The sequence below is a fragment of the Eriocheir sinensis genome, chromosome 2 (genome assembly GCF_024679095.1).
Source record: "Eriocheir sinensis breed Jianghai 21 chromosome 2, ASM2467909v1, whole genome shotgun sequence".
NCBI lineage: Eukaryota > Metazoa > Arthropoda > Malacostraca > Decapoda > Varunidae > Eriocheir > Eriocheir sinensis.
In genome coordinates, this window is record NC_066510.1 from 19,926,327 (window position 1) to 19,939,180 (window position 12,854).

Below are 12,854 nucleotides of genomic sequence, written 5' to 3' on the forward strand. Positions count from 1 at the left end.
TGTCAGTGTTGATTTGCAAACCAGTCCGCACGAAGTATACTTGTTTAATTGTAGGCTTGTGGTAAGGGAAGAAGCGTCGAGTTGATAACATATTACCAGTGGACGTTAAGGGAGCATTGGCCTGAGTTATTTATTATTGTATGCGTGTGTGGTGGGCGCCCAAGCTGACTCCTCTTGTATTCTGTTTGGCTGGCTGACTGGCGGTTGAAGAAAGCCAGCTAGCCAGCCAGACAGCCAACCAGCAAGCCAGCCAGCCCCGAGTCCCTGCCTGTTTGCTAACTAAGCTTTGGACAGACGCCACCTGTGCCACATATGAATTATAGGTGTTTATGTATTCAGTTCACGGGCAGCGCATGCACGTAGTTAGTTTCAAGACGGTTGCTGGTTTAAATAGAATCTAATTGACGTGTATACCAAATATGCAGGAACATGTATTTTGAAGGAGTCTCGTGAATGTTAAGCATCCTTGTAATCAGGGAAATTAAAAGATGGTTAGGATGGAAAATATGGAGGCAGGATTTGATCGATGAAGGAGATAAGACGATAACAGGTCAGATTATATTGTTTTAAAAGGGAAACAGATAGTGGAAAATATTTGATTGGAACCCGGATATCAGTAACTTAGAAGTCGAACAAACAAAAGGTAGCAGATATTTACCATCCTTCCCCCCCAAAAAAAATCAATAGAACGATAAGATAAAAACTGACACACAGGATCATGACCGTTGAAAAGAAAAGTGGCATTTATCGCGACGCTGTTAACCAAATAAGTGATAAGATAAGGTATTTGATGAGTCGGTTTGATAGTGTGTGTGTGTGTGTGTGTGTGTGTGTGTGTGTGTGTGTGTGTGTGTGTGTGTGTGTGTGTGTGTGTGTGTGTGTGTGTGTCGTCAACCCGGAGTTGAAGGTGAAATGGAAGAAAATTATAAAAAAAATAAAAAAATGGTGTTTATCTGCATGACTCAGACCTCGTATCACTCGTTACTGGTGTCCTTACCCTGCCACCCCTTCCCTCTCTCCCCTGTCACCCCTCTCACCACTCTCCTCCACCCTTCTTCACCCCCTTTTCACCTTGCACACTCCCCTTACCTGTCATTCCTTCATCATCCTATCACCTCTTCGCTACCCATCACTCCTGCCCACTGTTTCCCCCTTCACCACCCCTGCACTACCCTCCACCACTTCTGTATCCCTGTAACCCTTCACTTCTACATGCCTATCACCCCTGTCCACTGCTTCACCCTCACCCCTGCAACCCTTCTTCACTCCTGTCTCCTTGCAAACACCAGTGGGCGCGCGGAGAAAGTTCCTGGGTCACTTTCCCGCACGCCTGCACACTGTCACACACGCCTCCACGGTCCACCCTATCCTCATACACTCCCACGCCTCCTCTGTACCCTCTCCTTCATCCCACGCCCCTTCCACATCCTCTTCTTCAGCCCACGCCTCTTCCACTCACCCTACGGCTCCTCCTTATCCTCTCCTTCATCCCCTCTCACCTCCACGCCTCCTCCACACTCTCCCCATCCCCACGCCTCCTCAATCTCCTCTTATGCCTCCTCACGTCTTCTCAGTTCTCACCCCCTTCTTTCCTAAGCACCCCACGTCTTCTGTTTCCTTCCTCTTCTCCCCTCTTCCACCCTTCCCTATCCTCTCCGCCTTACTTCGCTTCTCATCCATCCTTCCCTTTCACCTTTCTTATCTTGTCCGTCTTATCTGTCCACCCGCTGTTCTTCTCTTCACCCTCCTCTCTCTATTTTCTCTTCTCTCCTCATTCTTTCCTACCTACCCAAATTCCTCCTCTATTATCCTCCTCTCTCTCCATCCTTCATTTCCTTCCTTCCCACTCTCTTACCTCCTTTCCTCTACTCTCCCCATATTCTCTTTCCTTCTTCCTCATTTCCTGCTGTTCCTTCGTTCACCTCCTTTCCACACCCTTCCTTTCCCTCCAATTCCTCTTCTCCCTCCATACTTCCCTTTTTCACTTCTATTCTTTTCTCCCTTTCATATCCACCTTTCTTTCCTCCTCTCTCCTCTCCTTGCCCACATTCCTTCCCTCCTTTCTTCTCGTTCCCCATCCCTCCTCTCCAAACCCTTCCTTGAAAATTAAAGAGCCCTCAGACAGCCTCTCCAAGTGTTTTACAAAGATGTGAGTCGTGCGCGGTGAGTTGACTTAATAACTGTATACCACCGGGGCTTTTATTTTGTGGCTGCATGACAAGGCGATACTGTGCTGCAAGGTGATGTTAGGTGGAAGGTGGTGGTGGTGGTGGACAGGAGGGAGGGGTCTTGCACTCTTCTGCCACTGTTGATTTGCTAACTAGTCCGCACGAAGCATACGTACTTGTTGGCTTGTGATGATAGAATACGAGTCGAATTTATGGTATATCACCCGTAAACGTTAGAAGAAGTATATGTCAAAAGTTTTCATACTAATTATGTTGGTGCGCTTTAGCTTCTGTATAATTTTTATGTCTATCCTCTTTAAATGAAAATATAAACATGTATATATAAATACAGAGAAATCAATAAGTAAAGAGGATGAGTAGATTGTCACACTGCAGGAAGAGGAAGGTAGTAAGAAAAGAAGAAAACTGGGCATCTCTAGAAGGAGCATCTCAGAATATCATGGACAGCAAGCAGAGATGACGGCGGGTTAATGAGAGAAAATGGGCTGCGGTTGTGTCGTGGCGAAATCCATTTACTCCCTGGCGACTGTTATCGTTGTGTTGCGAAGTATTTAGGAGTATCGCTTTTTGTGTGTTTAGTGGTGGATTTCGTGTTGTTGTGTTGCGATACTAAGTGCAGTGGGGGGGGGGGGGGAAGGGGAGGATATTGCATACCTATTATGTTAACTTACTTTTATTGCGCTATAACTAATAGGCTATGTGCTGATATAAAAATGGAAACACACACACACACACACACACACACACACACACACACACACACACGAAGAAACAAAAGAAAAAGAAAAAAAGAAAAAAAATGGAAGATGAAAGGAAAAAGGACAATTCTGAAGGGCATGGAACTCAGCAAGGCAAGAATTTTGGAAACTAAAGGGCACGTCACAGATAAAATTAAATACACACACACACACACACACACACCAAAAATGTAAAGAGATGATATACTCGTGATACTGGTGACAGGTACTGATTTCTGGATATGGAAGGGCTGGTGATGATGGGAGAGGTGGGGGTAGTGATGGTAGTGGGAGACAGGGAGAGTTGTTGAGAGTGGTGGTGGTGGTAGTAGTAGTAGTAGTAAGAGGTTTGGTGTTGGCAGCAAGAGGTTCATATAAACTGTGGGACGACGAAAATACTCATGTAGGTTTGTGTTTTGGGTGAGGAAACTCTCTCTCTCTCTCTCTCTCTCTCTCTCTCTCTCTCTCTCTCTCTCTCTCTCTCTCTCTCTCTCTCTCTCAGCTATTAATAAACCCTAATGATATTGTAAAGATTCAAAACGTTCTCTACATTCTTTCTTTCATGATATAAAGTTAGGAGCTTAACAAAGAGGAAAACTTTTGAATAAAATAATGCGTTGATTAATTCATAGTTATCAATTTCTCTATCTCATTATTATTACTATTATTATTATTATTATTATTATTATTATTATTATTATTATTATTATTATAATAATTATAATTATTATTACTATTATCATTAGTAGTATTTAGTAGTAGTAGTAGTAGTAAAGGCAGTAGCAGTAGTAGTGGTTCCAGCAAATGCAAAACGTAAATAATTTATAATAAAAAAATATCAAAGGGATTCACTGAATAAATAAGCCTTGTTCAGTGTGTGTGTGTGTGTGTGTGTGTCAGTATGTTTGTCTGTCTGTGTAAATATAACACACTCACACACACACACACACACACACAGCATTATCCCTAGACGACCTTTCTTTAATCCGGTGTATACTGTTTCGCACGCCGCCACTCCCAGCCTTATACGGAGAGAGAGAGAGAGAGAGAGAGAGAGAGAGAGAGAGAGAGAGAGAGAGAGAGAGAGAGAATGAAGTTTCCATGATCAGATAGTGAGCAATAAGTGCATAGTGAGAGAGAGAGAGAGAGAGAGAGAGAGAGAGAGAGAGAGAGAGAGAGAGAGAGAGAGAGAGCGTCAGCCAGCAAGGCATTTAGTTTACACAAGTCTAGCACTGCCTGATATCACGTCTAATTTTACTCTCTCACACACACACACACACTATCAAAAGAATAATGATAATCTAATACTCCTCAACTATTTTCCTCTCTCACTCTCTCCGTTACTATTAAAACACTTAACTATTTATAACATTGTCTTTAATCACCTTCATCTAACTATCGCCTATGTCGCTTCACACGTCCCGCAGTCCACATAACTTTTATCAGTGTTTATATCCCTTTGGTTTATCAGTGTCCTCCTTTTTATCTGTCTTGCTACCTGTTCTTTTTTACTTTTTGTATGTTTGGTTAAGTTAGTTTTTTTAGGGGGGGGCAGGGATAGGGGGGGCAGAATATATTGTGGCCTTTTTTTATCTTCGTCCACCACCATCACCATTAACACCGCTGGATTCGCTGTGTGTGTGTGTGTGTGTGTGTAGCGTCCCTAAAGAACTGAAGGAAATATTTCTTTGTGACTGCAAACATTTCCTGAGAGAGAGAGAGAGAGAGAGAGAGAGAGAGAGAGAGAGAGAGAGAGAGAGAGAGAGAGAGAGAGAGACCTCCACTTTTGTTAGCACACTGATCACTCACTTCAAAGATTAGATAACCGCATATCATCATCGTCACCACCACCACCACACCGTTGCATGTTATTAGCACAAAAAACATCATTAGGTAGTCAGATCCATCGTTAAAAGGCCGTATACAACCCAAACCCAAGTAATTTATCAACTAACTGCTTCATCATACCTTTGGCCATTAATATTGAAGTACAGACAACCTACTATAGTTCCTGTTTTAATCGGTACTGTTAATAAAATGAAAACCTGTAGTGAATGTGCAGGATTAGGTGACTTGAGTGTTTGTTAGGTAGTTTGTCAATACGCCTGATTTTTTTTTAACGTCGCATTAGTATGTATTAACAATAGTGTGGCTGATTTGTCTTTTTTTACCCGTTTTCAAGTCGTGCTTAGCTAGTTGCGCTGCTTCATTTTGTGTCATTTTTTACGACTGTTTTTTTTAATATGTTGACTTAACCAGGCAAAAAATCAGACACTTCTCACTACTCCTTCAAAAATGGAATTAAAAAGCCACAGTAGCCACATAACTGTTAATAAATAAGAATATGACGTTGATAAAATCTTGCATAGTCTGTTTCCTAATGCACTGAACACCTCTTATGGCTGTACAGGACCAGGTAACTTTGAGAGCTCGTTAGTATGTTAGTCTGGCTCCTAATCCTTTGAACACCTTTAATGACTGTACAGGATTAGGTCATTGTGTTGTAAAGAGTCTTAATAAGGTAATTTATCGTAGCCTTCCTTTTAATCCTTTGAAAACCTCCATTGTTGTAAAGAGTGTGTTAGTAAGGCAGTTTGTCATCGTCTGTCTCCTAAGCCTTCGTGGTTTCCCTCTTCGCGTAAGTTTGCGACTCGAACTCGCACGGAGCGACTACTCGAAGTGCCCGACCATGCCTTCCTTTTCCTGCCTCGTCTCCATTTCCCCGCCAGCCCAGCAGTGAACAGCAGTGTTAGTGGTTATGGTGTAAGGCTGTTTGCCTGTCACGTCTGTTATTCGCTAAGACTCCCACCTTTTGGACACAGAGAGGCGTGGCGAAGTCCTTGCCGCCCTGTAGCCTGAAGCCCCACGGAGTCCCCTCACTCCGGCTTAGCTTAATTGTCATAATCGACATGGTTACTGTGTGTAGCTCTGACTGTCGCACGCAAAGACAAATTAAGCTAAGGCCTCGTTCACTGGCCCCTCACAAGACAACACGACACTGCCAGGACCCGCCTGCCTGCCCGACTCGCCAGATCTGTAGCGAGCAGACGACTGTCCGCTCCGCCATGTTGAACTCCCGCCAGAAGCTGCCCAAGCGAAAACCTAAAGTAATATCTCGCAAATGTTGAAAAATAAATATTAATTGTGCATCAACACCATTCATTTTAATATATAATACCAAAATTGCTTGCAAAAATGTTCAGAAATTTCATCACAAAGTTGCATATTCGGTAATAATATATCTTGTCATGAAAGAAATTCCGGACAAAAGGCCAACTAGTAAAATCACAAGTATGGAAAACAAAGTTAATATATACGTCTCTATTCCCGCATATATTTATTTGAGTATATGAATTATTAAATTTACAGATCAATATATGCGTCATGAAGGCAGCTACCAGATGATTACGATTGACTCGTGTCCCTTTTGTATGTTGTCTTTTCATCCCCGGCGGGTGGCGGCGCCAATCAGCGGGCGGGATGCAGCGGGCAGCCAATGGGAAAGTTTCCCGCGAAATTTGCTTGTCGACTGTCCGGAAAACGCGCGAAGACATGCAGACCAAGCCGAGCCGACGAGACGGAGACAGGGACCCATCTACGCTGTGATATTAACATTACTTCCTCCACTTGTACGTCGTCGCCGCTGCGTCCAAACCTTCGCCAAGATGTTTGAAGCTCGCCTCGTCAAGGGAAGCCTCCTGAAGAACGTGCTGGACGCCATAAAGGACCTCCTGAAGCAGGCGTCATGGGACTGTGCGGACTCCGGGATCCAGCTGCAGGCCATGGACAACTCCCACGTGTCCCTCGTCTCCGTGAACCTGAAGGCCGAGGGCTTCGACAAGTACAGGTGTGACAGGAACCTCATCATGGGCATGGACCTCAGCAGGTACGTTGATGTGCTGGAAGGGAGCTCGGCCGGTCGGGGGCCCTACCCCCCCCCCCCTCCCATGGGTATAGATAATCTGATTAATTATCGCATTACTATCACTATCATTCATTTTTGCTCTGCATTGTACTTCACTTTGATATGATTATAGTTCCAATTATCATATTTTTCAGGTCAACTGTTGGTAATGTTACAGCTAGGTTGGTGAACCTGCATTTACGTTGTCGATGTTCAGTTCCCTTCCATAGAGTAGGCAACGTGCAGTTTGGCCATGAATTGTTAGGTTGTGATATGTTATGATGATAAACGTCGAGGTTTGGGTGCAGTGACCGTCCTGAGCCTCAAGGTCAGGGAGGGGCCAGGCCTTTGTCGCAGGGGCTGGCACCTGGATGGATCTGGGGTTTATTGAGTAACTACTTGTGTAAAAAAATATGTTTTAGATCTATTTGATAAAGGATAAGAAGTTATTGGTATTTCTTTACAACTACTACTTGTGAGAATAAAAATTGAATCAGCGCATAACAAATGCTCGTGGACTTCTATTAATTTTAGATAGAAACATAAAGATAGATATTTAGAATTACTCGGTTCAAGATGCAAAGCCATAACTGATCCTGCGTGCTATCACATTGCATTTATTAAACTAACAGAACCGCACATAATCCTATCAGATAGTAAACTAACTCCATGGAGAGTAACCTGTTCCAGCTAAATTAAATAATAATTTATTGGTTTGAAACAAGGGACCAAGAAGGCAACATCTTGCAGGAAGCAATACCTAGTGCAAGTTGCTGCTGAACAACTTCAGGAACTGGCACTGGTCAGAAGTTGATCAAGCTTGTCTCAGAATTTGCCCACTGGGCATTCTGTTAATTAGTGGGTTGAGCAATGCTCTCCTTCAACTACTGTTAGGCTTTGGTACAGCATTTTGCCATTTGCAGAGTTAATGATGTGGCTATGTATTCTTTACTATTTGTCATACTAACAAGTTATATTACAGTTACAAGTAATTATCATGTGCATATTCTTGCTGGATGTAATGATGAGATATGGTCTAGGAAAAAAATTTAGATACGAAAATAAAGTAATCAGAAGATTCCAATGGAGAGTAGTTTAACAAAATAAGCTGAAGGGTTAGTGTTTAGGAAGAGGTTTACAATGTTCGGCATGGTTATAAGGTGGTCAGGGATAAGTGTAGGGTGCTGAACCAACTGCTCTAGATCACTAAGGAGAGGTTGTTTACCAAGCTAGTCAGTGATAAAATGACAAGTCTTGATGATGAAAAATTCTGAAGAGTCCATGTAGTGGTTACAAGAGAAGTAATGTCATTATATCCATAGGCACAGCATCCAGCTTTGGACCAAGTTTAGGGTACAGAAAGTATAAGGAAGGGAAAGAGATGGTGTTCCGAGAATGGGAGACATGTTTTTCCAAATATCATTAATATACCATGTCTATCATTAGGGCTTATTTTACCAAGGCCATATTGCACTGCTAAAACTAATCCTATAACACTGAGTGCCCTCATAAGTATGATGTTCAGCATTAGTATGATTTTTTTAATATTTTTTCAGCATGTCCAAGATCCTGAAGTGTGCAGCCAATGATGACATCATCACCATGAAGGCGCAGGACAATGCCGACACAGTAACCTTCATGTTTGAATCACCCAATCAGGAGAAGGTGTCAGACTATGAAATGAAGCTGATGAACCTCGACCAGGAGCACTTGGGCATTCCAGTGAGTAGCTTGTTACCTAGATAAGTTACCCATGTAGTAAGAATTGTAGGTTCTGCATTACAATCTTTTTTCCTTTCTGTTAAGTTTGAGTTTCACATGTATTACATGATTAATATGCCAGCAGAATTATTTCTGTCCTCCTGCTATGAAGTTAAATACGATGAATATGGTAATGATGTTTCAATTACGAGGAAGTTTGCATTATTATATGCTCATACAGACTCGGTTGGGAATCATCATATTTCAGCTAAAGCAAATATTGATGGGAGGGTTTCAAATTTGGGAAAGTCCTGGTATGTTGTCATACACATAATGTTAATGCTGTTTTTCAGGCACCACTTGTTGTAACTGGAGAGATCCTACATTATTTTTTGCCACTTAAAATTGTGCTGTCAGTCAGTCAATCTCAGGGAAATATTTTTAACAGCCTTTGTGTAGTGGTGAAACTTGTCATATCTCCATGTCAAAAGCATTGTGGTAGCTCTTGAGACCACAAGCTATACAGAAAGTGTGGTCCCTGTAAACCTACAGTGGATAGCCATTGGGAGGGTTCATGTCACCATAATCACTAATGCCAACTGTAACCCGCAAGTGAATCCAGCCCCTGTTATCTAGACTAAGCATTTTCTACATCCACAGGAAACAGAATATGCATGTGTGGTGAAGATGCCATCATCAGAGTTCGCTCGTATCTGCAGAGATCTGAGCAACTTTGGGGAGAGCATATGTATTGCATGCACCAAGGAGGGCATCAAGTTCTGTGCGTCAGGTGACATCGGAACTGCTAACATTAAGGTATGACATTACACACTATGCACTAAGTAAATTTAAATTGTACCTGGCATACTTGGAAGGTGACATTCTTCACACGTCATCATTGTGATGGCTAGACAACTTATCCTACTGCAGAGATTATGCCATATTGAATCATGTTGATTTAGAATTTTTTATATTTTTTATGATATAAAATATAACCTTTTCCTAATTACATTATTTATTGCTGCAGCTGGCACAAACTTCTTCAGTTGAGAAGGGAGAGGCGGTGATCATCGACTTGCAGGAGCCTGTCACCCTTACTTTCAGCAGTCATTACCTCAACATGTTCATCAAGGCCACACCTCTATCCCCCCAGGTTGGAAAACTTGAATTTCCTGTTGCATAACATTGCCACAATTGCTCTGACCTGTTATATATTTAACAAAATTATCTCTGGCCCAGCCAGAGGAAATTTTGGTGCCTACTGATCCTTCAGTTTTTCACTCAGATGAAAGGTAGAATGTGCAAACTAAGTGCAATGCCCCTAACTGTATGTAGGGAAGACTAGAGGGGAAGGATGAACTGTGGAAGGGACCAAGAAGAGAGGGAGGATGGTATGGACAATAGAGGATGGGACGGATGGATGTCATGATCCATGATCACTTGACAACTAACTCGCTAAAACATTGTATACTTCATCATAAGGCTTACAAGATGATATGCACAGGAGAATGGGATGAAAGGTGTGAGGGACTAGGGCATGAGTGGAAGGGTGGTATGGGTGGGCATCAGATGTGATGACATGGAGTGGTGGTTTTTAAATAATGATATCTAAAGCATATCATGATCCATTGTCTCCAGAATGAATTGCCACCAAAACACTGAGTACCTCACCACTAGAGCTTACCTGAGTACTTGCATAGGCAAAAAAAGGGGGAGGATGGACAATGGAGAAAGTTGGGTCAGAAGAAATAATGTATGGGACAGAGAAAGTGGCGGGTTGTAGATAATGTAATTTAAGGTATCTCACATTAAATTCATTGCCTTTAAAACAGTGTACTCACCACTAAGGTTTACATGAGGACTTGCTCAGACAGACAGGAAGAAATGTACAGGCTTTAGTAATACGGGTGGTATTAGGATGGAGGGAGGGCTGGGTTGTATATAGATAATGAAATATAAAGAATGTCATAATCCAGTCTTCTAAGCAACAACCTGTCTCCAAAATGCTTCATTAGATTTAGTGTTGCAAGAATTCGTCGTCCAGCAAGCTCTCAAAAGTTAATGAACATTTATAGCTAACTTGCTTGCTATATTTGAACTTGTATTCCAGCTCACATGATAAATACAAAAACTATGGTTGTAGTAGATTTCAGACTTGGAATAAGATATTCTTTTACAACTCTAGTAACACCCTGTGTGCAAAAAAGGGTATTCATCACAATGAAGTCTGGGTGGCCTGAACACATAAACACTCCCTCCCCATGAAGACAGCCAGCTCTTGAACTGCACATTACTTCATGGGAAGACAGGGAGATGACAACATAGTCTTGCATATCTGATAATCTGGTACAAGACTAATGAACCAGATTAACAGACTTTTAAATGGATGTATCAGTATACACAGCAAATCAGCAACTTGAAATCTATAGTTATTAGCTAGCTGTTTCATGTGATGATAATCCTCAAGCTAAAAAGTCTTGTTCTTCTTCCAGGTCTCCCTTTCCATGTCTCCAGAAGTCCCGCTGGTAGTAGAATACAACATCCCTGACCTTGGCCAGATCCAGTACTTCCTGGCCCCGAAGATTGATGAAAGCGACTCTTGAACAGTCTTGAGTCGTCATCCTCATCGGATCTGTTCATTCACACTTTACACAAACTTGTCATTCCTACATTTATTAGGGGGTATTATAATTTCTTATTTTATTTTTTCATACAAACTGATTTTCTTCCACAAACAAACATTCTGCTATCTGGGTGTTAGTCTTACTGAGTTAGGGCACTGAATAAAACCAATAATTTTTATTGTAATTCTTTTGGTGTTTCAAACAACCTTGTGCATGAATATAATAATTATGAATGATCATTATTTAGTTTATAAGTGGTGTTACAAACCATTCTGAAGGTGTATTAGCTTGAACTCATTTCAGGGCAAAGCATTATTTTATCACTAATCCTGCCATTTACAATACTATGCTACTCTACAGGCATGCTTGAAGTAATGTGATTTATGTATGAAGAATGTCAATAATTTCAGTGCATGTTTTGAAAGGACTCTAAAAAAACTTTTTACAAATACCCAGTCAGCTATGCAGCCATAATCATTATCTTAAGCTGTTACTAGTCCACTGCAGAACAAAGGTCTTTCTTAACATTTTTCTCCGCTGATGTTAGTGTACTGGCATATGCTGCAATTTCATCTCTGGTTCTCTGTCTGCTCAGAAATCTTCAACTGAGTTGCCACCATTTCTTTGGTTGTCAATTTGTTATCATTGCACATGACTTGCCCAAGTTCAGTTTTAAATTTCAAGTTAGTCATCAAAATATCTTCACCACTTGTCTGTTCTCTAATCCATGATGTTTGCTTCCTTGTTCACCTTTCTCAGTGTTATGCGTGACATTTGTGTTTACCAAATATGCTACATCTCATTCCCATTGTCTCTGATATTTTTTTGTGGGCTGTGTTTATACTAATTATTCTAGATAGTATATGTATTCCTCTATACATGTGGTTTTGTTCCCAATCATTTGCAATCTTGCAAACTGATTGTTAGACATTACCTTTGTTATCTTCATATTTATCTGCAGACCTACTTTCATACTCCATCTCAATTCTTTGTGTATTTCCCTCATTCGAGCCTTGCCTCCTGGATGACTTATGAAGATTTAGTGTAGTCAAATGCTATCTTTCAAATTGCTTGCAAATCTATGGTTATTAAGGTTTTACACAAATATGTAGAGATTACAAGAGCCCAGACAGCCTAAACATGGCAGCTCCTGAGAGTGGGCTATTCATCAATTTCCCTCCCCATATTTTAATATATCAAATCTCATTTTAAATAAGTTTTTGAAGTATTAACTGTTGATTCCTGTGTTATCCCACTAGTTCCTCAATTACTAAGCAAGCTTTGAATAATTTTGGATATTGTGTCACCTTGCCTAACACCTTAATTTATAGTTTCTTGCTTGTAGAGTTTAATGGCTTTCATGATGTCTAGATGTTCCAGCACCTTTATGTATGGGTCAATTATGCTTTGCCTCCTGGATGACTTGTGAAGATTTAATGGAGTCAAATGCTATCTCGATCTATGAAAGCATGACCTATCCATGTGGATGACCCCTCAAAGTGGTATCATACCGTTTGAAGCATGGAGAGGCTTCAAAGAATAGGGTTGAAACCTTATGCGAGAGGTGTTCTTGCTGCCTTTTCACATAGCTTGGACCTCAGCCACAGCCCACCCAGTTGTTTATTCTTGCTATTGGGTGGGCAATTAATGGGTAATGGTTTATTTCCCACCACAAGCTAAAGGGCTGATGTGATGGAGA

General features: G+C 41.5%; 2 protein-coding genes across 21 annotated transcripts in view; one reads left to right on the forward strand and one right to left on the reverse strand.

Moving 5' to 3' along the window:
- Positions 1 to 5,991, reverse strand: part of LOC127001132 (PDZ and LIM domain protein Zasp-like) — a 99,634-nt gene extending 93,643 nt beyond the window's left edge. For all 20 annotated transcript variants that reach the window (XM_050865412.1, XM_050865397.1, XM_050865395.1 and 17 more), the window contains exon 1: positions 5,736 to 5,991. In XM_050865412.1, coding sequence (XP_050721369.1) covers positions 5,736 to 5,837 — 102 coding nt within the window. In that variant the 5' untranslated portion in view covers positions 5,838 to 5,991. The remainder of the gene's footprint in view (positions 1 to 5,735) is intronic.
- Positions 5,992 to 6,461: 470 nt separating this feature from the next.
- Positions 6,462 to 11,333, forward strand: LOC127001216 (proliferating cell nuclear antigen-like). The gene is made up of 5 exons (XM_050865445.1): positions 6,462 to 6,812; positions 8,387 to 8,552; positions 9,192 to 9,347; positions 9,559 to 9,684; positions 11,024 to 11,333. Exons 1-5 carry the CDS (start codon positions 6,592 to 6,594, stop codon positions 11,132 to 11,134), a joined length of 780 nt encoding a protein of 259 aa, XP_050721402.1. The 5' UTR covers positions 6,462 to 6,591; the 3' UTR covers positions 11,135 to 11,333.
- Positions 11,334 to 12,854: the final 1,521 nt, after the last annotated feature.